The sequence below is a fragment of the Hypanus sabinus genome, chromosome 1 (genome assembly GCF_030144855.1).
Source record: "Hypanus sabinus isolate sHypSab1 chromosome 1, sHypSab1.hap1, whole genome shotgun sequence".
In the NCBI taxonomy this organism is placed as follows: Eukaryota; Metazoa; Chordata; class Chondrichthyes; order Myliobatiformes; family Dasyatidae; genus Hypanus; species Hypanus sabinus.
The window spans coordinates 8,717,179-8,743,762 of NC_082706.1; the positions used below are offsets into that span (position 1 = coordinate 8,717,179).

At 42.6% G+C, this 26,584-nt stretch overlaps 1 protein-coding gene across 2 annotated transcripts in view; it reads left to right on the plus strand.

The window, feature by feature from the left end:
* Positions 1-26,584, plus strand: part of LOC132391141 (transmembrane protein 150A-like) — a 55,153-nt gene that overhangs the window by 17,454 nt on the left and 11,115 nt on the right. For both annotated transcript variants that reach the window (XM_059963970.1, XM_059963964.1), the window contains exons 4-6: positions 84-151; positions 4,701-4,828; positions 10,764-10,941. In XM_059963970.1, coding sequence (XP_059819953.1) covers positions 84-151; positions 4,701-4,828; positions 10,764-10,941 — 374 coding nt within the window. The remainder of the gene's footprint in view (positions 1-83; positions 152-4,700; positions 4,829-10,763; positions 10,942-26,584) is intronic.

Genomic DNA, 26,584 nt, shown 5'->3' on the forward strand with positions numbered 1-26,584 from the left:
ATCAAAAGCCTCTAGAGGTGGACAATATTGGCCCCAGTCATCAAAGCAAATGCTGATTTTTTTATTATATATTTTCTTGACAGTAAATGTGGTTCATATCCTCCTGAAAGCTGCCTCTTCAGTTTAATTGGCAATGTGGGTGCCTTTATGGGTAAGTGATTATTTTGTTCATTAACAAGAGCTGCTGTTAACTTCTAGCTTTCCTACTCTTTATTGCTACCATTCTGGATCAATTATTTCTATCAATATTGATTGCTTGTTTCAGTGGAGCATCAGTTTTCTCTGGAGGCTGTTCAGAAGTGACTCAACTCTGGTTCAGTTGAAGTTTGTTGACATTGTCCCATTCTGATATTGAACACTGGCCAGGGGTGTCATGTGGTTTGCAGTCATAGAAGCATAGAAAATAGGTGCAGGAGTAGGCCATCGGCCCTTCGAGCCTACACTACCATAATGTATGATCATGGCTGATCATCCAACTCAGAACCCTGTACCTGCTTTCTCTCCATACCCCCTGATCCCTTTAGCCACAGGGCCATATCTAACTTCCTCTTAAATATAGCCAATGAACTGGCCTCAACTGTTTCCTGTGGCAGAGAATTCCACAGATTCACCACTCTCTGTTCCTCATCTCGGTTCTAAAAGGCTTCCCCTTTATCCTTAAACTGTGACCCCTCGTTCTGGACTTCCCCAACGTCGGAAACAATTTTCCTGCATCTAGCCTGTCCAATCCCTTTAGAATTTTATACGTTTCAATAAGATTCCCCCTCAATCTTATAAATTCCAGTGAGTATAAGCCCAGTCGATCCAGTCTTTCTTCATATGAAAGTCCTGCCATCCCAATCAATCTGGTGAACCTTCTTTGTACTCCCTCTATGGCAAGAATGTCTTTCCTCAGATTAGGGGACCAAAACTGCACACAGTATTCTAGGTGCGGTCTCACCAAGGCCTTGTACAGCTGCAGTAGAACCTCCCTGCTCCTGTACTCAAATCCTTTTCCTATGAATGCCAACATACCATTTGCTTTTTTCACCGCCTGCTGTATTTGCATGCCCACCTTCAATGACTAGTGTACAATGACACCCAGGTCTCATTGCATCTCCCCTTTTCCTAATCAGCCACCATTTAGATAATCTGTTTTCCTGTTCTTGTAACCAAAGTGGATAACCTCACATTTATTGTAACCAAAGTGAATAACCTCACATTTATTGCAACCAAAGTGGATAACCTCACATTTATTGCAACCAAAGTGGATAACCTCACATTTATTGCAACCAAAGTGGATAACCTCACATTTATTGCAACCAAAGTGGATAACCTCACATTTATATATATTCCCCAGTCCTGGACAGGAAGCTTCAGTGCCAACCAATCTTGGCAACTGGCAATCCTCAGTGGCTTATTTGGGAGATATTGTATGAATAAATAAGCTACGAGGTTAAGCATGTCCATACCACGAAAATTACTGCACAAAAATAATCATTTGGTTCAGCGATGTCTATCATTCATTCATTCATTGTGTGCCATGTCTGAGATGGGCGATTGTGATCTTTCCATGACCATGATGGTTCTCGCAAGTTTTTCTACAGAAATTGTTTGTCATTGTCGTCTTCTGGATAGTATCTTTACAAGGTGTGTAACCGCAGCCATCGTCAGTACTCTTCAGAGATTGGCTGGCTTCAACAGTTGCATAACCAGGACTTGTGATATGCACCAACTGCTTATATGACCATCCACCACCTGCTCCCATGGTTTCACTTGACCTTGATTGTGGTGGGTGGGGGGTGGGTTGCTAAGCAGATGCATCAACCTTGCCTAAGGATGACCTACAGGATAGCAGAGGGAAAGAACACATTACACCTCCATTGGTAGAGACTGGAGACACCCTGCCACTCTAATATCTATATGCCACCTAGAACTCCTACTGTAATTACTACCTCCCATATTCAAAGTTAAAAGTGTGTGTGTGTATATATATATATTACCCTGAGATTAAATTTTCATGCAGCATTTACAATAGAACAAAGAATACAATAGAATCGATGGAAAAACATCTTATCCCCATAACTTTCGGTGGAAGTGGTATTGTTGTTTATAATGATCAGGCAGGAAGCTGGAGATTTTAGTCATATAAAAGTGCACTGCAGAAGCAGGCCCCATGGCCCATCTAGTCTGTACCAAACCATTTAAAATCCTTACTCCCATCGATCTACACCATGACCATAGCCTTCCATACCTCTACCATCCATGTACTTATCCAAACTTCTCTTAAATGTTGAAATCAATCTTGCATGTGCCTCTTGCACTGGTGTACATAGTGTCTTCTTGGAATTTGTGTGTGTATAATTTGAAAATTTCTTCTTCTTTGAATCACATCATGAACTTGCATCTCTTATCTATAAACTTCTCTAACTTTCCTGAACACTATTCCTCTAGGACAGGGGTCGGCAACCATTACCACTGAAAGAGCCATATGGACCCATTTCCCACAGAAAAGAAAACACTGGGAGCCACAAAACCCGTTTGACATTTAAAATGAAATAACACTGCATACAACGTTTTTTTTTGCCTTTATGCTATGTATAAACAAACTATAATGTGTTGCATTTATGAAACTGATGAACTCCTGCAGAGAAAACGAAATTACATTTCTGCATGCAACAAAAACATTTTGAACTCCGAAAAAAAGACGTTGGGTTGAAGGTTACTCCATAGTTAGCCTACCTTCGATCGAAAAATTAAAAGAAATCGCACAGTGGCGGGTGTCAGGGATTGGCAGTGGTGACGTATATTAATAGCGATAAAAAACACGTTGTGGCAGTGTGCTACACGCAGCGCTAAAATAATGACACTGCAGTCAATGATAACTTTATTCGAACTAAACAGCCTTGCTTTAAAGCCTCCCTCAACCCGCCACCCGTGGGCGCGGATGCTCCAAAAGACACGTACTCACAAACCCCCGTAGGCTATCTCCCTTAGCCGGAACGGTGGCTAATTGTGAGCCGGTTCGGATGTGCCAGGAAATGGGGTCGCCACAACTTTTTATTTAGATTGTACAAGATCACCATAATCTTCAAATTTCGAATTACATTTCAAAAACTAACAAACCACGGGGAGCCGCAGCACAGAGATGAAAGAGCTGCATGCGGCTCCGGAGCCGCGGGTTGCCGACCCCTACTCTAGGACTATTCCCTTTGCAAACCACTTCAACTTGCTTTCAGTGGCACCACCCTAACTATGTGCCGTGTGTGAATGTTGGTACTGTGTTTTGCACCTTGGCTCCATAGAAACACTTTTGTTTGGCTGTATTCATACATATGGTTAAATGACAATTCAACTTGAATTTTTCCACTACAGCAGCTTTACAGTGTCAGTAATATCTCATCAGGTTTCAATTCTCACTGCTGACTGCAAGGAGTTTGTTCATTCTCCCTATGATTATGTGGGCTTTCTTCAGGTGCCCTGCTTTTCTTGCACACTCCAAAGATGTATGGGCTAGAGTTAGTGAGTTGTGGGCAGGCTAAGTTGGCACCAGAAGCATGGCAATACTTGCAGACTGCTTCCAGCACATTATTGGTCATTGATGCAAGATAAGGCATTTCACTGGTTGTTTTGATGTATATGTTACAAATAAGGCTAAGATTTATCACCACTGATAGTCATTGCTACATTTATCTCTTTGGTATCTTACCCCAAAATCTCTCTGCCTCACTAATTCCATCTCTTTAACATTCACTGCTTTAACCAAGGTCTTGAACAATTCTTTTGACTGGCTCATTATTTGTCTTTGAGATAATCTGGATAGTTTTTATTTGTTAAATGTGCTAAATTTATGCAAATTCTTCTTTGACGTGTTGGTATTAAGACCACTGTAGTACTTTCCTTGTGGACAAAGTTTCTTTGCGATGAATATTCAACAAGAATTGTGGTTGGATAAAACAGGGTGGGACCATAACGTTACCTCAGCATGTGTCTGTCTTTAGCAGCATCAATTGTTACAGGCCCACAGCATCTGTGCTAGATTACTCTCTGTATAGACAACCCATAATTTCGACTGTTATTAGTTTTAAATTGCATGACAAGGCACCAGTTAAAGAGGTGATGGGAAAAGAGAGTACAGAATTGTACTTTTACGTGCCTGTTTTGGGGACGTTTGGTTGGATAATGCTGAGAGAGCTCTACTCTGTAACTATCCTGTATTGTATTGATATACAACATGGAGGGAGGCCATTCCATCTGTTGAATTTATCCAGGATTCAGCTAATCCCACTGCCTTCATAGAAGTTTAAAGGTGGGGCTGGGTGGAGGCAGAGAGAAGGGCATGGTAGAACAATGGACTTTGGCGTTGTATTTATGCTAATACAGCATCTATGCCTAGTAATGCTCGTTGGACGAAAAATACTTGAATATGCGATTCACCTTCAGTAATGAAGACAGTACTCAAAAATAAAGCTTGAGCAATGAATTGTTTAATGGACATATACAGTTGCTATCGATGAACAGAAACAATTGTTCTGATCATTGCCTGTGTCCATTCACAGGCAATAACTACGCGGTTTCTCTCTCCAGTGGAACAGTGCCAAATTGCTGATGTCCACAGATATCTACTGGTTTGGTCATTTCCTTGCCATTAGCTACATTCTACTTAGTTTTGGGAATGGCTCTAACTATTGTGCATTTTGTGTTTTCTCTTGTCTATCCAGTGATCTTGATCTGTGGTCTACGTTACGGTCAAATTTTAGAGAAGTGCCGTCCAACATGGATCAACTCTGGGGCACTGATTGCTGGTTGCATTAATGCAATTGGCCTTGTCATGGTTGGAAACTTCCAAGTAAGTTCCTGTTATGTTTTCCCTGTATTTGAGAAAATATTTTGATAGTTTAAAACAAAGGAATTAGTTTCTGTAAACCATGAGGATTAATTTTGTGACCCTGTGACTGAAGGATGTCCCTTTATGGTATGAAGATTGGTGGAGGGGTAGGTAGTGTTGAGGAAACAGGAAGGCTGCAGAAGGACTTAGACAAATCAGGAGAATGGGCAAGAAAGTGGTAAATGAAATACAATGTTGGAAAATGCATGGTCATGCACTTTGGTAGAAGAAATAAATGTGCTGACTATTTTCTAAATGGGAGGAAAATCCAAAACTCTGAAATGCAAAGGGACTTGGGAGTCCTTGTGTAGAACACCTTAAAGATTAATTTGCAAGATGAGTCAGTGGTGAGGAAGGCAAATGCAATGTTAGCATTCATTTCAAGAGGTCTCGAATGCAAGAGCAGAGATGTGATGCTGAGGCTTAAAGGAAGATCATTGGTTGTGGGAATATCTCAATAGATGAGTGTAGTTATCCTCTTTTGTTCAAGAGTCTGAATGTTTCAGTTCTGGTTGCCTCACTACAGGAAGGATGTGGAAACCATAGAAAGGGTGCAGAAGAGATTTATAAGAATGTTGCTTGGATTGGGGAGCAAGCCTTATGAAAACAGGTTGAGTGAACTTGGCCTTTTCTCCTTGGAGTGATGGAGGATGAGAGGTGACCTGATAGAGGTGTATAAGATGATGTGAGCCATTGATCATGTGTATAGTCAGAGGCCTTTTCCCAGGGCTGAAATGGTTGCCACAAGGTTTAAGGTGCTAGGGAGAAGGTGCAGAGGAGATGTCAGGGGTAAGTTTTTTTACACAGAGTGGTGAGTGCATGGAATGGGCTGTCGGCAATAGTGGTGGAGGCAGATAAGATAGGGTTTTTTAAGAGACTTCTGGATAGGTACATGGAGCTTAGAAAGAGAGCTATGGGTAAACCTAGTAATTTCTAAGGTAGGGACATGTTTGGCACAACTTTGTGGGCCGAAGGGCCTGTATTGTGCTGAAGGTTTTCTATGTTTCTATGTCTCTGGGCCTGTACACTCTGGAATTTAGAAGGATGAGAGGGGATCTCATTGAAACCTCTCGAATGTTGAAAGGCCTTGAGAGTAGATATGGAAAGGATGTTTCCCACAGTGGGGGAGTCTAGGACAAGAGAGCACAGCCTCAGGATAAAAGGACGTCCATTCTAAACGGGTTCAGGGAAATTTCTTTAGCCATAGGGTGGTGAATTTGCAGAATATATTACCACAGGCGGCTGTGGAGGCCAGGTTGTTGGGTGAAGTTACGGGAAGATTGATAGGTTCTTGATTGGCCACAGCATCAAAGGGGAGTGGTGCTGATGCCGGGGGGGGGGGGGGGTGGAAGTAAAAGGATCAGCCATGTTTGAATGGCAGAGCAGATTCAATGGGCCAAAATAGTCTAATTCTGCATCTATGTCTTATGGTGGAGATGAAGATTAATTTCCTCAGCCAGAGGGTGGTGAATCTGTAGAATTTATTTCCACAGTTGGTTGTGAAGGCCAAGTCATTGAGTGAAGGTTTACAGTAGAGGTTGATAGGTTTCAAAGGTTACATGGAGAAGGCAGAAGAATGGGGTTGAGAGGGATAGTAAAACAGCCATGATTGTTTGGCGGAAAGAATCGATGGACTGAATGGCTAATTCTGCTCCTCTGTCTTGTAGTCTTATCCAAGGTGGATTTCCACCACTGCACCACTGAAATTTAAATTTGTGTAATTAAATCAATCTTTTATTTTGGAAAACTAAGCTCAAAAAGCCTCGAAGCTCTCCAATCACTGTAAAAACCTAGTGAGTCATTAATATCCGTCAGGGAGGGAAATTTCCATTCCTAGCTTGATCTTGCCTATGTGCAACTCCTTCCCACCAACGTGGTTGGCTCCGAACTGCTCCTCCATTCAGGAGTAGTTAGGGATATGAGCACAGTCCTGGAGTAATGAAAAGTGATCGTTTTATGTTTGAAACTGTGCTGCAGTCTGGCAGATGGCCAAGCATTCAGTGAGATCAGGTGTAGGCATGTTTACAACAGTACACTTCCCAAATATTATTCTATTAGATTCCTTTTGTGTTCCATTCCTGTGGTTTGTAGTTACATAAACTACACACCTGCTCTCTGTCATTAAAGGAAAACTATCCTTGCAATTTGCTCCAGGGGCTTAAGTGCCGGCACTTGTCAGCAAAGGACTGTTGGGTTTTCTTCATTCCTTCACAGTGCATCGTGCTTCAAACCAAATACCAGCAGATGTACCTGCTATTGCAAAAGAAAAAAGATAGAAATAAATATAAAATGAGTTTTAAGATGTTGCCAGTAGAAGGGGGAAGTGATAAGAGAAATGAATGAATGATCTGTGATTGGGAGAAATGCAAGAGTTTAAATGATAAAGGGTGGGGTTGGGGTGCAGGTCAGAGAACAAAAATCTAGAAAAGGTGTAAATGCAGAACAGCTATCTGTAATTACCAAAAGAAAGTGGAAGAGTAAGCTGGAGAGATGTCAGAAATGAAAATTATCTACAATTATTGAAACAGTGTAGTGGTTAGTGCAGCACTATTACAGCTCTCCCTCTGACTCTTCTCTTCCTCATCTTGAATTCTCGGTCTCCATTCCAAAGAATAAGTTAACAAGAGGTATCCCAATGAGTGCTAAATCTCTGTTGAATACTGGTACACCTGCCCCTATACCTCCTCCCTCAGCACCATTTAGGGCCCCAAGCTGTCCTTCCAGATGATGTAACACTTCACCTGTAAGTCTGTTGCTTCACCTACTGTACCCGGTGCTCCCTCCTCTACGCCAATGAGACCCGATGCAGATTAGGGACTGCTTTGTCAAGAACCTTCACTCTGTCCCCTGCAAAAGGCAGGATCTGGTAGCTGTGCCCATTTCAGTATGCCTTCATATTCCCATTTTAACGCATCTGTCCATGGCTGCCTCTACTGCAATGATGAGGTCAAACTCGAGTTGGAGGAACAACACCTCTTATTCTGTGTCTGGGTAGCTCCCAACCTGATGACATGAACATCAATTTTTCTAGCTATCAGTAATCACTCCCCCTCCCCCTTTTTCTGTTCCCCATTTTAGTTGCCTTGTTACCCTTTTTTTTCTCACTTGCCCATCACCTCCCTCTGGTTCTCCTCCTTCTTTCTTCCATATTCAATGCACTCTCCTATCAAATTGCCCCTTCTTCAGCCCCCACCTTTTCCACATAACCCCTCCAGTTTCTTACTTCATCAGTATCCACCCACCTTTCCTGTCACCTGGCCTCTCCTGCCAGCTTGTGCTCCTTTCTCCCCCCCCCCCCCCCACCTCCCCAACCACCTTATTCTGGCTTCTGCCCCCTTCCTTTCCAGTTCTGATGATGAAAGGTCTCTGCTTGAAAAATTGACTGTTTATTCCCCTCCATACATGCCAAGCTCCTCCAGCATCTTGTTATTCAAGATTTCACAGGAGTCACTTGTGTTTGATTTGCTTCTTGTTTTATGGTCTGTTCCATTATTCCAGCTCTTCCATTTGGTTGTATCTTGTCATGATGGATTCCTCTAGCAGAGTTTCCAGTATGTCGTACTTTTTCCTTGAGTGTGAATTCCTCTCTGTTATGACATTGCATTCAATCACCTTTGTTCAACTTCGACATTCTGAAACCAGAAAAGGATTCTCATTGTCTGTACTTGCCACCCTACCAATCTCCATACTCTGCAGTTTCACCAGCAGGCATGATATCCCCACCAGATGCAGCTGTCCTTCTGTTCCTTTCAGTATTTCAAAACAACCATCTCCTTGGAGATGTTCTGGCTCACTGTTTTAATTCACTCAACTTCCTTTGTGATGCAGGAGATGCAGCAGCTGCTTGTCTTCTTCCTAATCACAGTGCTGGGCTCCGAAAGTACTATCTAGTACTATCTAGTACTGGCAAATTGCTGCTTTCTCTAATTCAGCATGGTATTAAAAAAAAACTGCAGATGCAGGAAGGTTAAAACTGTTAGGGATCCTCGGCAGACCAGGCAGCATCTCTGGATACAGAAACAGACAATGTTTCTTTACAGCCCACCTCCGGGCCCTGGAGCCTCCATATTCCTACCATGTCTTGCCATGCCTCACCCCCAGCCCAAACACCACCCTCAATCCTTATCCCTCCCCTCCTTCCTCAAAGCTCCCTTCCTGGGGTGGAGGCTGCTAGCCTGCCGTTGTTCAACAGCTGTTTTTGCCGTGCTATTTTTGTTATCCTGCACACATTATATTTTCATTATACTAACAGTACGTAATAATTTAGTGCATATGTGTGATGAACAGGTGTAAGACAAAGACTGCTTACCCGTAGCACACAGATTCAGAGTTGGAAATGATGGCAATCCCAAGCTATCTCATTATATATTGCAAAATACAAAAAAAATCTGGCCCTGTGTATTTTGAATAAGGGGTACTCAACTCACATTTCTCTTTGCACAGGTGCCTTCTTAAAAATTTTTCAATGTTTTATTTAAACGTACTGAACTGAAGTATCATTTATCAGACCCAGAGAGCTTAAGATCAGTCATGTTGAGAGGGAAAGATAGTTTCCTGAGGCCAATGAGCAGACAAGTGAAGTACATAATGTGAGAGGCTGTGAGTTGATCTTGAATATGGTTCTGTTGCATTTGAGCGAGGCCGATCTGATTTGGGAGGATAGATCTGCTCAGGTTGTGGTGTTCAATTGCTATCTTGCAACTATGTAGTGATGAGTCTCAGCAATGAAGCATGCCAGCAAATCCAATATTATCATCATCCCATTCCCTTAAACTCCCTCCCCCCACCCCGGATACTACAACTCACCTACACACTAGCACAATTTAAAATAGCCAGTTAGCCCACCAGCCTGTGGGGCTTTTAAAGGAGGAAACTAGAACACCCCAGAGTTCACAAGAAAACTTACAACCTCCACAGGGACAGTACCAGGAGTCAAGGTTGAACAGAAATGCTAGACTGTGAGGGAGCAGCCCTACTAATTGCACCACTTAGGTAAAAATGTGTGTATTCAGTGGTTAAATCATCGGGTAGTTGCAATTCTCTTCAGTGCTAGTCAGTGCCTACAAAGTTCAAAGTAAATTTTATTATCAAAGTACATATATGCCACCACATACAACCCTGAGATTCATTTTCTTGTGGGTATACTCAGTAAATCTATAGAATAGTAACTATAACAGGATCAATGAAAGATCAATCAGAGTGCGGAAAACAACAAACTGTGCAAATGCAAATATAAATAAATGGCAATAAATAATGAAAACATCAGATAGCAAGATAGAGTCCTTAAAGTGAGATCTTTGGTTGTGAGAACTTCTCAGTGGATGGGCAAGCAAGTGTAGTTTTTTTTTGGGTGCCTGATGATTGAGGGGTAGTAACTGTTCTTGAACTTGGTGGTGCGAGTCCTGAGGCCCTTGTACCTTCTACCTGATGGCAGCAGTGAGAAGAGAGCATGGCCTGGGTGGTGAAGATCTCTGATGATGGATGCTGCTTTCCCTTGACAGTGTTTCATGTAGATGTGCTCGATAGTTGGGAGGGCTTTACCTGTGATGTAGTGGGTAAAATCCACTTCCTTTTGTAGGATTTTCTCTTTAAAAGCATTGGTGTTTCCACGATGGGCTCTGATGCACTCTCCACTATACATATTGTGTGCAGCTCATTCACCTAAAGGTGGTGGCTCCTTACTGCAGTGCACACTTTAGAGATCGGGTGTGCTCCGACATTTACCCTGTAGGCCTGATCTTTATTTGTGTCTTCTAATATATAATGCTGGACATGTTCCAGAGCTCTTGCTTCTCAGAAGCCCTATAGATTCTGTTTAGTTGATAAAATATTTGCAACATTAGAGTAAAAAAGTTAATTTGATTGTCTCTAAAAAGTTATATTCCTTTGTCTTCAGGTTGACCATGCTAAAAGCCTACATTATATCGGTGCAGGAGTGGCCTTTCCGGCGGGCATGGTCTTTGTCTGCCTACACTGCATCCTGACGTATAAGGTTGCGGTATCACTTCTAGATCACTGGACAGGCCACATCAGGGTTATCCTCACCATACTGGCCTTAATATCTCTCGTCCTCAGTATCCTTCCATGCAATACTCTTCACCAGAGGAGTTTTTATCTGTGAAACAACAAGGCTAATGTTTGGGAGTTTTGCTCCACAGTTAACACTGGTGGTGAGTACACTTTTCAAGATACAAAAATACAACTGCAGATGCTGTGGATCAAAGAATACATACACAACGCTGGAAGAACTCAGCAGGTCAGGCAGCATCCGTGAGAAAAGATTAGCCAACGTTTTGGGCTGATCTTGAAACGTTCTTCCAGCGTTGTGTACATACACTTTTCAAGGTGTTCCCTCTACTATACAAAATCACAAGATGTGTTGATAGTTTTAAAATTGAAGCACTGGAGTAAATTTGCAGTTAACAGTAGAAATATGATGTATGTTACAGGAGTACCATACAGAAGGTTGGGACAATTCATGCTGCTGTGTAATTGGTCAAGAACAAGCAAGAGTTTAGAATTGGATCATTTTCAGATAGTGGTTAGAATATTTTCAATACCTCTTTTATTACAAAAAAGATAGCAGTTTCTAGTTATTGTCTAGTGAGTCCAGCTGGACAAAACAGATTAGAAATTGTGTTGTGGAGCATAGATTGCATGATAGTGTTTTATAGAGTAGAAATGCTACTTCTGTCCATGTTTTACATGCACTGCCTCTCTCCAGTACTGCCCTCAGACTGACACTGACATGTTGGAGAGTTCTTGCCCCCACACCCTCACTATATATATCCCATCCTATCCCCTCTTTCACCCCCATCCCAACTCCTTCTAGTGGCTTCCAACATTCACAAGCAGGACTGTCCTGCCTTGATTATTCTTTCTTTGCTTGTTCAATTCTTCCCTATCTCCTTTTGTGACTCCTTTGATGCCCCCCACCGTCTCTTTCACAGTTTCCAGTTCCCTAGTTCCAGCCAGCTCATCTTCGTGCACATACAGTTCCCCCTTTACCTACATCTCAAGGTGCCTGAGGGGCACTTCACTTGCGTGAACAGTGACATCTATACAGGGTGTATGGAATATATGGCAAGACTTGTGGGCTGTCCTCAGCACGTACATGGGTGTGTTGTTAATGGAAACAATACATTTTTTATGTTTCTATGGTATGCATGATAAATGAACTCTTGAAACTTGAAACATGCCCAAACCTCACTAACCCTAACCATACGTCCTTGGAATCTGTGAGGAAACCAGAGCACCCAGGGGGATGTACAGACAGCAGTGGGAATTGAACCCCAATCTTCCAATTGCTGGTGCTGTAAAGTGTGGTGCTAATGGCTACGCTGTCATGAGGTACGTGGATGAGAGGGGTTTAGCCCCAGTGCAGGTAGATGGGACCAGCCTGGCTTGGGCTGAGGGCTTTTCTCTGTGTTGTAATCTTCTGACTCTTTACTTATTTGCTCCAGATTTTCTTTTGTATCGACTGAATTAGTCCAATATAAAAGCATAGCAGGGCACTTTGGGCCCAGGTTCTGCACATCCTGTGGCACGTTGGGAGTTATTTTTTTATTTATTGAGATGCAGCGCGGAATAAGCCCTTCCATCCCTTCCTGCCGCACCACCTCGCTTAATCACAGCACAATTTACAATGACGATTTAACCTACCAGCTGGTATATCTTCAGTATGTGGGAGGAAACCAGAGCACCTGGAGGAAATCCATGCAGTTATGGGGAGAACATACAAATACCTTGTAGGCAGCAGCAGGAATAATGCTTCTGGTGTTCAGGATGGATGCGAGTGTCTTCACCTGGAGGAACTGGTTCTCTACACTTTGCTGCTTGTACATGGGTGATGTTTTAATAGGTACATTAAATGTCAGAGAAATGTATACCATATACATCTTGAAATTCTTTTTCTTTGCAAACATCCACAAAAACAGAGGAGTGCGCCGAAGAATGAATGACAGTTAAAACGTTAGAACCCCAAAGCCCCCCCCCAGCTCCCCCTCCCACAAGCAGCAGCAAGGCAGCGATCCCCTCCACCCCTACCAGCAAAAAAGCATCAGCACCTTCCACCGAGCACTCAAGTGTGCAGCAAAGCATCAATAAATACACAGGCTTGCAGTACCCCAAAGACTACTTGTTCACCTGGTCATTTGACATACCACAGGCTCGCTCTCTCTCTCTCTTCCCCCCCCCCCAATGAGGGAAAAAAGGGTGTCCCCATTTCACAGCGAGAGGGGAGACATAATAATAGCTTGCTGATTTACGATGTTAAAAGTCTGTTGCGTCGCTTTTTCCAAGGTCTTCACCCAGAGAATTGGCACCAAGAAAAGGTGCAGCTTTCCGGACACACAACTCCCGGCAGCTAGCCTGCTGCTCCCTACGTTCCGTGTTCTTCCGCAACACTTCAGTCAGGGGTACTGGCCTAGAATCTGCACATCCTCAAAGCCACAAAAATCTGGAACCCTGAAGGCGCACTATTCTTCCAGGCTGTGTCTTTGGTATATCAAAATGCGGCCGGTCGTGAGTCCCTGAGAGTGGATCCCATTCCTACAAAGAACAGAAGTCAGACTGTAACTCCAGGTCAGGGTCTTCAAAAAACCTTGAAAAGGGAAAAAGGAGATATCAAAGATAGAAATAGAGCTGTTTCTGAAGATGCAAGCAAAGGAGTCGCTGTTTAACGCCATCTTGACTTCACCCCACCTCCAGATTCATATCTGTAGAAGCATGAAGCTAAGTGTTTTGTGGGTAGCCTGTTTCAGGAGAAACACAGAATGTTGGAGAAACTCAGCAAGTCAGGGAACATCTATGGAAAGGAATAAAGAATCGATGGATTGGGCTGAAGCCATTTTCAGAAGATAGCAGACAGGGATGACTGCCAAGCATGCTGGTGGTTCAGGAGTCCAGGGCACCTTGCTCTTTCTCATCAGTTTTTGGACATGAGTACTGATGGGGAAGAGATGATCTCCCTCTGACTGTAACCAGACCAACAACATAGCAGTAATCATGGCTAGCTTCCTGAGAAAAGTCAATAGGTTTAGATTCTAATTGGGAGTAGCTGGGTATTTCTGTGATACAAAGGTACACTATCTCTTTGATGCTGGGGTGTTACAAACACTTAGGAGGAGAATTTGAACACCCTGAGGTTGTGGTCCATATGTGAACCAATGATGGGGGTGGATAAAGGGATGAAGCTATGTAGAATTTTAGGGAAGAGTCCAAGAAGCAGGAGTTGAAGAGTATAATTTCCACACTCTTGTCAGATGTAGGATAGTGCAGGTGAAGGTGAGTGGCTGGAAGGGTAGCACAGGAGAAATTAACAATCTGCTGGAGGATTCAGCAGGTTGGGTAACATTTGTATTGGGGGGGGGGGAATGGAATAGTTTGAACCCTGCATCAGGACTGAGGGCGGGTGGCCAGTGTAAAGAGAAAGGGAGACGAGTCTGAGGATCATAGAGTTGGGAGATGGTGGATGGTAGATGGAGGTGGATGAGGTGCAGATAGAATTGAGTGTCTACTGGATGGTACAGAAGGCTGGGCCTCTGACGTTGTGGGCAGTTCTGAGAGTCTGTACAGACTGTGCATCACTGGAGCTGGAACTAATGCTCTTGCAGAATTGTTCGCTTAAACTGCTTTGGTGCTGGGTCCAGAAAAATGAGACGAACAGAAAGAATTGGGAGCAATAAATGGAGTCGGAACAATTAATAGAAATTTTTGATGCAGAACCAGTTAATGAATATAATGCAAATTTGCATCTATAAATACAAGAAGCATATTAAACTGGGATCAGTGAGCTGTAGGTGTAGTTAACCTGGAAATGCAGTTACAGACTTGGCTTCAAAATAAGGCAGGAATAAGTTCAAAATACTCTGATTATATTTGTATAAATATTTATTGATATCATCAGTTGGGTAGAGAAGGGAAGGAAGGAGGGAAGTGGCAATCTAGAATAATATTGCCATGCAGCAAGGTGAGAGTGTCTGCAACAGTAATGGAAGAGCTACCTGTGATGAAGAAACCACAGAGATATAATTGCATTGCTGGGATGGTCAACAGCTGGACAACTAGTCAGTAGAATGTTTAGGTTGAGTTCTCCAATCTTGGCAATCCATTTGCAAAAATTTCATTAACAGTGTACTGATGATGTCTCCTCGTATGATGAAACATTTGCAAATCGATAATCAAGATCAGAGAACAACTCAACCCAACCCAAGCTACACATGTTCTGAGTTATTTCCAGTAGGTAGAATATAGAGGGGTAAATTGGAAGGGGAAATGTATGGATGTGAAAAAGCTGCAGAATAGCAGTAATGGGGACTTCATTAGAGTGAGAAACGGAAAGAGAGAAAAACACATACAAAATGCTGGAGGAACTCAGCAACCAGGCAGCATCTATGGAGAGGAGTAAGTCAAAGTTTGGAGCCAAGCTCCTCCATCAGGATTGGAAAGAAAGCTGGAAGAAACCAGAAAGGTAGGGGGAGGAGAGCTTTTGAAATATAAAATGTTTTAAAGGAGAACTTCTTTGTGGTATTTCTTTTTGCTCAACTGGAAACTAGCCTGGGAGTTGAGCCAGGCTAAATGGAATAAATATCAATATGGAACATCTAAGAAATGATAATCATAACATGTTAAGGTCTACAATAGCTATGCAAATTGATTTGGAACACACCAAGGTAAAAAGAGTCAATTAGAGATGGACCACTTTTACTGGGATGAAAACAAACCTAGTTAGCTAAGTCAAAGTATGTCTCCATGAAGGAGTGGATTATGGAATTAAAACCAGAGCTTTATGGGTGACCAAAGATGGTAAAATAGAGCATATATATAGAATTATGGCAGATGATAACACACATGAAAATTAGACGAACACACACAAAATGTTAGAGGAGCTTAGTAGGTCAGACAACATCAATGGAGGGGAATAAATAGTTGATGTTTCAGGCCAAGATCCTTCATCAGAACTAGAAAGGAAGGGGGTAGAAGCCAGAATAAGGTAGGGGAAGGGGAAGTGATATGAAAAGGTAAAGGGCTGAAGTAGAAGGAATCTGATTGGAGAGTGGATCACGGGAGAAGGGGAAGGAGGAGGGGTAATAGGCAAGTGAGGATAAGAGAAGAGGAATAGTGAAGAATGGAAGATGAGATGAGTGGGAGCTGGGGGGGGGGGTTGCAGTGGGTGGGAAAGCTACTGGAAGTTAGAGAGATCAATGTTCATGCAATCAGGTTGAAGTCTAGCCTGATGGGATATGAAGCAATGTACCTCCAACCTGAGAGTGTGCTCAGTCGAGAGGCCATGGACTGGGATGTCAGAATGGAAATGGGGATTGGAATTAAAATGGTTGGACAGCAGGAAATCCTATTTTTCCGTATGTGCTGCCTCACCTGCTGGGTTCCTCCAGTATTCTGTATGTGTTACTCAGGATTTCCAGTGTGTATTCCCTTTTATCCTTTCTGTTATTCACAGTCGATTGTTTGGTCTTACTGATGTTGAGTGCAAAGTTGTGGCTGTGACACCACTCAACTAACTGATGTATCTTGCTCCTGTATGCTTTTTCATCACCATCTGAGATTCTACCAACAATAGTTGCCGTAAGTTTAATTTGTAGACAGCATTTGAGCTGTGCCTTGCCACACAGTTGTGGGTGTAGGGAGGTGTGCCAGTGCTGATTATCAGTGATGTGGAGAAGTTATTTCCGATCTGTACAGAGACCCAACTTTTGGAGCTTTTTGATCAGACCTGTAGGAATGGCTTCAGGAGAGATAAAGAGTGAGCATGTGAAAAGATAACAAAAGGAAGCCTCAAAGTATTGTATCACCCTGAACAGGATATGGATGAAGTTGACCAGAGACTGCAAAAAGAAACCCTACTCGGATACAGAGGGCAAAGTCCAAGTACTAAGCCCATACTTATTGTCTTCACTGAAGAAATTGATGCTGCTTGAATCTCAGGAAAGGAAGGTGTAATTAAGACAAAGCAGGGAATAAAAATTGATAAAGGGGTGGACTGGAAAGGCTGACTTCACTTGGTGGATACATCATCTGGTCATATTTCTCCATTATTATTTTATCCATAGTTTTATTATGTCCCAGGAAGAAGCGGTTTAGCTCATGAGTCAGAGCCAGTTCCTGAAGCAATTTCCTTTAGTCTTATTTCCCTGTCAGAAGCTGTAAAAATCACGTTCACTTTCTGGAGACTGTCACTATGAGATGGTTTGATAAACACCTCCTGCACTGCAGTCATTTGGCAGTCTGTCAAGTATTTTACTTTTCAAGTGGCAGCCAGATGTTGTGAGGAATCTTGCAGGTTTCTGAACTCCATGATTAGCAGCATGCCGACAGTGTTGGACCCTGATCGCAAGTGTAAAAAAAACACATTTATATTCAGAGTTCCTCTTGGTCCCAACCTAACAAATTATTGCATGATTTTTCCCCCATCACATTCCCTTGGGACTTACTTTCACCGCAGCAAAACAAAAAAATAAGATTTGGGCACTCAAATTTGGGTTTGCTCAGAAATTCACAAAGGTGTGATATGTAACCCTTCTTCACCTGAACTGCCAAGAGGTAAACTTCAAAAGTTTTTAGATACTTCAGAATCAAGCTTAATACAGGCTTAATATGTCATGAAGTTTGTTAACTTTTTGGCAGCAGTTCATTGCAACACATGATTTTTTTAAAAACTTGATTTACATAAATAAATATAAATTATATTAAATTAAATAAATAGGCAAAAAAAAGTAGTGAGGTAGTGTTCACAGGTTCAATGTCCATTTAGAAATCCGATGGCAGAGGGAAAACTAAATTTGTTGAGTGTATGCCTTCAGTCTTCTGTACCTCTTTCCCAAAGGTAGCAATGAGAAGAGGGATTCCTCCCACAGTCCAATGATGTATAGATAGTGTTAGTAAGTTGTGGGCATGCTGTGTTGGCATGGGATGTGGCAGCAGTTGCGTGGAGCCCCCAGCAGAATCCTCACTTCATTTCATAGCTTGTCACACCAGACAGCCAGCCACTCTAGTGTTGTTTGGTTGATGTTGAGCAGATCAGTGTCAGCTAAATCAGGTGAGTTGCACAGAACGCGTTCAATGTTCTTCACCCTTTTGCCACACTCACAGGATTCGCTGGTCTTTAAACCCCACTTCACCATATTGTCTCCCGTCCTACAAACTCCCGCTCTCGCTCTGTTGAGAGTGTACCCCTTCCGTCTGTCAAGCAATGTCCAGTCTGGCAACATTTCTGTGGGGTCTTGCACTGTATTGTTTGGTGGGGTTCTGGCTTCTGTTTGTTGCCAGAGGTCAATCCTGTATGTTTGGGGGGGGGGGGGGGGAAATGTTCCGCATGGTAGTTCCTCCACTGTAGCAAAGCTTTTCCTCGATTTTAGGCAGTTGGGAATTGGCATATGACGATGTTGTGGGTGTTGTGGATCCGGGTTCTGTTTACCTTTTTCAATATCTGTTGTGGTGTGTCTTCAGATCTCTGGAAGAGCAATGCCTGAAAGTCTGTAAATGATGTTAGTGGGTGTGGGGCCCGTGATTATTCAGCTGACTTTGTTAAGCAGTGGGTCTATTTTCTTCGCATGGGCTGATCTGCTCCACACAGGTGCACAGTATTCTGCAGGTGCATAGCAGAGTGCTAGGGCAGTTGATCTAAGTGTGTGAGAATTAGCTCCCCATTTCGTGCCTGCTAATTTTTTCAAGGCAGAATTGCGAGCACCAACTTTCCCTCAGAGTCTTTGGAAGTGGGTGGCAAATGAGAGCATCCTATCCAGTGTCACGCCCAGGTAAATTGGAGTCGGATGGTGTTCGAGCTCCTTCTCACACCAAAAGATCTTGATTTTTCAAGCTGCTTCTCGATCCCTCAGGTGGAATGCACACACTTGAATTTTTGATGGATTTGGGTTCAGAGACCATCTTTCATAATATTGCTTCATTACTTTGAGGGCGGCTGTAAGTCGTACTTCAACTCACTGATGTGATTTGATGCAAGCAAGCATTTCACTGCTTATTTCAACGTACATGTGACAAATAAATCTATTCTTTTCTAAGCTATTGGAGAGATCTCAAATTGATTGAACCTATCGAAGAACAAGTTTTAAATTAACAAGTTAGAAAATATTTTGTACATCCATTCTAATATTTTCACTAGCAGAAATGCTCATTGTACTTTCTTATATCATATGCAAATATTTTGGGTTAAGATCATCAGACCGTAAGACTTAGGAGTAGCATTAGGCCATTCAGCTCATTGAGTCTGCTCTGCCATTCTATTGTGGCTGATTTATTATTCCCCACAACCCAACTGAGGGCGCTGCCCTCCTCTGTATCTCTTCTTTTTCATGCATGTCTGCTCTTACCCCAGCCTCAAGGGATAGGGTTCCTCTTGTCCTCACTTACCACCCCACTAGACTCCACGTCCAGCGCATAATTCTCCGATGCTTCTACCATCTCCAACGGAATCCCATCACCAAGTACGTCTTTTCCTCCTCCCCACTTTCTGCTTTCCGCTGGGATCGCTCCCTACGCAACTCCCTTGTCCATTCGTCCATCCCACTGATCACCCTCCTGGCACTTACCCTTGCAAGCTGAACAAGTGCTACACCTGCCCCTACACCTCTTTCCTCACTACCATTCAGGGCCCTAAACTGTAATTCCAGGTGAGGTGACACTTCATTTGTGAGCCTGTTGGGATTATATACTGCATCCAGTGCTCCCTGTGTGTCCTCTTGTATATTGGTGAGACCCGACATAGATTGGAAGACTGCTTCGATAAGCACCTACACTCCATCTGCCAGAAAAAGTGGGATCACTCAGTGGCCATCCTTTTTAATTCTTCTTCCTATTCCCATTCTGATCTGTCCATCCATGGCTTCCTCCACTGTCGGGATAAGGCCACACTTAGGTTGGAGGAACACCTTGTATTCTATTTGGGTAGCCTCCAACCTTGTTCCATGAACATCTCAATTTCTCAAACTTACGGTAATACACCCCCCACCCCACCTTCACCATTTCCCATCCTCTTTTCCCTCTCTCACCTTATCTCTTTGCCTGCCCATTGCCCCCCTTTGGTGTTCCTCCCCCTTTTTCTTTCTTCCATGGTCTTCTGTCTCTTTCACCAATTCCCAGCACTTTACTTCATCCCTCCCCCTCCAGGTTTCGCCTATCACCCTGTGTTTCTCTTTCCCCTCCTGCCATCTTATAATTCTACTCCAGTCTTTTTGCTCCAGTCCTGCCAAAGGGATTTGGCTTGAAATGTTGACTGTACTCTTTGCCATAGATGCTGCCTGGCCTGCTGAGTTCCTCCAGCACTTTTTTGTGTATTTACCCATTCTCCTGCCTTCTCCTCATAACCTCTGACACCTTTACCACTCAAGAACCTGTCAACCTCTGCTTTAAATACACCCAATGATTTGGCCTCCACAGCTGACTGGACCAGTTAATTCCACATATTTACCACTCTTCTGACAAAAGAATTTCCTCCTCATCTCTTTTCTAAAGGGATGTACCTGTACTCTGAGGCTGTGCCCTCTGGTCCTAGACTCCCCCACTACAGGAAACATTTACTCCACATCAACTCTATCAATATTTGATAGGTTTCAATAAGATCCCCTCTCATTCATCTAAACCAAGTGTTCCCAACCTGGGGTCCATGGAACCCTCTGTTATTGGTAGGAGCCCATGACAAAAATGGTTTGGGAACCCTTGATCTAAACTGATGCTGATCTTGTTAATTTCATAATGGCATTGTCAGTGCAGCCTGCTAGTGTGCTGAACTTCAGGCAACTTTGAAACTTTCTGGCTGAAGAAAACAGAACATTCCAGGAAAAGCATTTTCACTCATTGTCTATGCTAACTGTGATGCTAGTTTAAACTGCATGTCTGTCTCTACATCAGGGGTTCCCAACCTGGGGTCCATGGACCCCTCAGTTAATAGTAGGGGTCCATGGCTCAAAATAGTTGGCAACCCCTGCTCTACATCTACATTCCCCCCACCCACCCCCATTCCCTGTCTGTTCATGTGCCTCTTAAATGTTGTTATCATGTTTGATTCCAGCATTCTCCTGGCAGTGCATTCCAGACACCTACTACTATGGTTTTAAAAACAAAATGTCTTATTTAGTGAATCTCCTTTAAAATCCCCCCACCCCTTTCCACCTTTCACCTTAAATTTATGGCCTCTAGTATTTCTCTTTTTTCCTTAGAGTGAAAATGGTCCTATCTACCCCATCTGCACCACTCAGAATTTTATACACCTCCATCAGGTTGTGCCCCCCTTCCCCCCTGGCCTCTGATGCTCCAGAGGAAGCTATGTAAGCTTGTCCAATCTTTCCTTGTGCCTGAGGTCTGATGCTCTCTGTCCAGGCAACATCTTGGTGAAACTCTGTGCCACATCCTTCCTGTAATGTGGTGACAAGAATTGCACACAAAACTACAAATGCAGCCAAACCAAAACTGCAACATGTTTTCCAGTCTTTTATAAACACTCCACCCCAACTAGTGGGGTCTTTTCTTTGCTTCCATATCTTCCTGTGTTGCCACTTTCAGAGAACTATAGTCCTACACTATCTGAACATAATGGCTCCCAAGGTCCTGACAGTTACTGTATATTTTTATATATGACTTCCCAAAGCACAGCACCTTGCACTTGTCCAGATTTAAGCTCCATCTGCCATTTTTTTTTCGCTCTCATTTTACCTGATCTATATCCTGCTGTACTGTTTGACAAGCTCTCTCACTATCAATAGAATCATTTAAAATGTGTCAAAGTCTTGAAAACATATTTGTTGTTGACTGGAAATCCCTGCTAGTTTTGCCAATATTATGACTATCAAGTCAAGAGTTTGCAATCCTAGAAAACAACCATGTTGTCATTTTCTGAAATGTGAAGTCACATCTGTATATGCATCAAGAAAGCAAGTCAATTGTGCTCTTTTATTTTTTACATAAATTCTGGGAACAGTGATTTTATCCCATGGCAACTATAACTGGGAAAAATACGGAACTCTATTCACACAGAAAACCTCTAGGAAAAAGTCCAGGAAAATCCAAGAGAATCTCCCTCTCCTGACAATGATGTTTTTATATTTCAACACAAAGATAATACACAATTAACTACTGTTTGTGTTGTGATCACCTATTTTAACATTTGGAATATAGTTCCAAGTTAATTTACAGAATTAGATATGATAGCACATCCCAACTAGCAGAATGTCTTTGAATATTCAATACTGGTGTGTGTTCCAAAAGCCTCGAGACCCAAAATACCCCCCTTTTGTTACAGTGATGAATGACAGCCCCATGAATATACAACAGACATGAGAAAACAGATCTGTTCTGAACTGTGCCTTAAGTTGTAAGGATGCAGCTTTAACAATATGCTATCAAGAGGAACATTCATCTATTGTCTTCCTCTACATAGAACATTACAGCACAGAAATTTGTCTTCTGGCCCATTTAGTGTATTAATCCCATCGACCTGCACCCAGACCATAGCCCTCCATACACCTCCCAACCAAATTTCTCTTAAATGCTGAAAGGAAGCCTGCATGCTCCTCTTATGCTGGCAGTCCGTTCCACACTCTCACCATTTTCTGAGTGAAGAAGTTCCCCTTAACCATTTTACCTTTCACCCTTAACCCATGACCTCTACTTCTAGTCTCACCCAACCTTGGTGGAAAACTTGTATTTAACCTGTGTATACTCATAATTTTGTATACTTCTGACAAATCTCCCCTCATTCTTCCTTGCTCAGGGAATAAAGTCCTAGCCTATTCTACTTTTCCCTATAATCCAGGTTCTTGAGTCCTGACAAATTTTTCTCTGCACTCTTTCAATTTTATTGACATATTTCTCGTAAGTAGATGACCAAAGCTGCACACAATACTCCAAATTAGGCCTCATTAGCGTCTTGTACAGCTTCAATATTGTATTTCAATGGGACAGAATCAGAATGTCCCACACCCAATAATTGTTTTTCACTAGCTACCAAGTATAAATTGGAAGTTAAATTACGTTCAGGTTTTATTTCCTGATGATTGGTTATGCTATCCATAATGTCATAACTCCAGAATGATCCTTAGCACCATATCTTCAAAATTTTGGTTGGTGATTTGTGAATTCAGTAAGGGTGAATTTCTACTACCTAAACAACCATTATATAGGGCCACTAGCATTGACTAGTAATCCAAGGCACTTGGCAGTTGAAAGCTTGTTCAGTAAGAGTTAGCACTGAGATATTGAGAACATTGGCTCTAGAAGATTGCAGCATCTTGGCCAAGCTTGAATTGTGACCAAAAGGAACCTTCTCTTCATATCTGAGATGTGAGCCAGGGACAAGATAATGGACATCTTTTAGTCCTCCCTTGAGCAGGCATGAGGACGAATGAGTCAAGTCAATTCCAGTTTATTATCATTTAACTGTATACACACACACATATAATGTATATAGGGACCAAGATAACATTCCTCTAAGCCAGCACGTAAAGCACAGCATAACACACGATAACTTATAAAGATAAAATCCACAAATGACGTACAAACATAACGAGCTAAGGAACATAAATTAAATTTTTTAAAAAAGGTTAACCATTGTCATGTAGAATGCGGTGCAGCAGGGAGTTAAGAAGCCTAATGGCCTGAGGGAAGAAACTGTTTCCCATCCTGACCGCTCTTATCTTTATGCATCGGAGTCTCCTGCCTGATGGTAGAAAGTCGAAGAGGATGCTGAATGGATGGGTGGGATCCTTAATAATACTAAGGACCCTGCGTATGCAGCGCTCCTGATAAATCTCCCCAGTAGATGGTAGGGAGACCCCTATGATCCTCTCAGCCGTTCTCGCAGTCTGATGCTCGGCTGCTCCCATACCAGTGATCTGGATTGGTAATGCAAGATGGGAGAAAACTAGAGGATCCTCTCACAGTTGCAGATGTGAGCCCATGTCTGGATTTGAGGATCTCAGATAGCAGGCGAACAAGCCTTTCTCTGAATAATGATAATGTGCCAAGAACAGAATGTATATCAGTGGCCATATTATTAGATACACATGTACAACTACTTGTTAATGCAAATACTGTATCTAATCATCCAATCATGTAGCAGTAACTCATTGCATAATAGTATACAGACATGGTCAAGAGGTTCAGTTGTTATTTAGACCAGACATCGAAATGGGGAAGAAATGTGATCTAAGTGACTTTGACTATGGAACGATTGTTGGTGCTAGACGGGATGGTTTGAGTATCTCAGAAACTGCTGATCATCTGGGATTTTCACTCATAACAATCACAAGAGTTTACAGAGAATGGGGCAAAAAAAGCAAGAAAAAAAGTCCAGTGAGTGCCAGTTCTGTGGGTGAAAACACCTTGTTAATGAGTGAGTTCAGAGGAGAATAGCCAGACTGGTTCAAACTGACAGGAAAGTGACAGTAATTCAACTAACCGTGTGTTACAACAATAGTGTTTGGAAGAGTATCTCTGAATGCACAACATTTCAAACCTTGAAGGGATGTGCTGTAGTGACAGAAAACCACACCAAGCCAAGCAAGAAAAAACTAACTTTCCTCTAAGTATCTGAGTTCTCAATTAACTACTTTATTGGAAGCCATCTTTCTACTCCATGTAAACTCGCTGGTGGTCGCAAGCACACAAAAGAAAGTTAATTTGGGGACAAGATACCTTTATAGCTTCAGAACTTCAGCAAAATAAACTTTTAATTAATGTTAGCTGACATGATGGAAAACAACACTTCTTTCTCAACTGTACTGAAGACATTAAGGTGAAGACTTAGAATAGTTGGAAGGGGATTTTTTTAAAAATTTAAAATTATAGATACACATGGTAACAAGCTCCTCCAGCCCAATGAGCCTGCACTGCCAAATTACATCTTGTGACCAATTAACCCATTCATCTTTGGAATGTGGGAGGAAATCCATGTAGTCATGGGGAGAATGTACAACTCCTGACAGACAGTGACAGGATTGAACCCAGCTCGCTGGTGCTGTAATGGCATAGTGAATCTGTGGAATTCTTTGCCACAGGCAGCAGTGGAGGCTAAGTCTTTATGTATATTTAGGGCAGAGGTTGAAAGATTCATGATTGGTTGGAGCATGAAGGGATACGGAGAGAAGGTAGGAGATGGGGCTGAGAGGGTGAATGGATCAGTCATGATGAAATGGTGGAGCAGACCAATGGGCCAAAAGGCCTAATTCTGTTCCTATATTCCATGGTCTTATGATTATACTACCCATTATGCTACCATGCCTCCCCTTCTGCACATGCAGACTTGGCAGTCAAACAGATAGCTGAGGGCAGTCAACAGTACATTAATGAAAGAAAAAATATTACAGACATTACCAGTTAAAGCTTGTAACCTTTCCGCACTACTTCGCCTTCCTCCTAGTTTTGGCATCTTTGTGGAAAACCAGCCGATCTGAGCTGGTGTCGGTTTATGCTTCATATATTTTATGTTGTTCTAAAAAGGAGGAGGCCATTGTGGTCAACTGAGTCAATGTTGGTTCACAGAGCACTCCCATTCCCCATTCATCATTATCATTATGTGCCGTGTCATATGACCATGATTGTTCTTGGGAAATTTTTCTACAGAATTGGTTTGCCATTGTCTGCTTCTGGGCAGTGTCTTTACAAGACGGGTGACCCCAGCCATTATCAATACTCTTCAGAGATTGTCTGCCTGGTGTCAGTGGTCGCATAACCAGGACTTGTATATGCACCAGCTGCTCCCATGGCTTCATGTGACCCCGAATGGGGGGCTAAGCAGGTGATGCACCTTGCCTAGGGGTGACCTGCAGACTAGCCAAGTGAAGGTGTGTCTTTGATAGAGATGCATCTCCAACCTGCATTCACCATTGGTTTGCCCTTTTTTCCTCCCCACATTCCCATCCACAGCCCCAGATTCTACCATTCACCTGCATTACAGGGACAATTTATAGTGGCCAATTGAGCATTAATCCACAAGTCTGTGGGATATGGAAGGAAATAAAATCACCAGAGAAAACCTAATGTGATCAAAGGGAGAAGAGATTGCATTGAGATCATTCTTAAACCTGGGTGGCTAGAGCTGTAAGTCAGCTGATGTATTAGATATTCGAATCCTTTTCCCTGTCTCTTTCTGTATTGTTGTTCTTGAAGACTTAATTATTCATACACAAGCATTCCTGTGAAACAGCTATTGTTTTCCATCCAAAGACATTGATTAAGCTGTCAGATTTTCATTTGTAGTCACTCATGTACACGATTTCACATTTGCACAAATAAAAATTCTGATTTCTATTATGAGAGCATTCTAGCTGGCTGCATCACCGTCTGCTTTGGGGGTGGGGGGACTACTGCATAGGATCAAAGTAAGCTGCAGAGAGCTGTAAAATTAGTCAGCTCCATCATGGGCACTAGCCTCCGTAGCATCCGGGACATCTTCAAGGAGTGGTGCCTCAAAAAGGCAGCTTCCATCATTAAGGACATGCCTTCTTCTCATTGTTACCATCAGGGAAAAGCCTGAAGGCACAAACTCAACAATTCAGGATCAGCTTTTTCCCCTCTGCCATCCGATTCCAAAATGGACATTGAGTCCATGAACGCTATCTCACATATGCTGGTGATGTAAAATCTGATTCTTACTAGAAAATGGTGGTGTGTTCAGTCTTAGCCTATTCATTCCAACTGGTATAACACCATAGACTGCAGTAGGCAGTTCTTATTGCCAATCCCCTC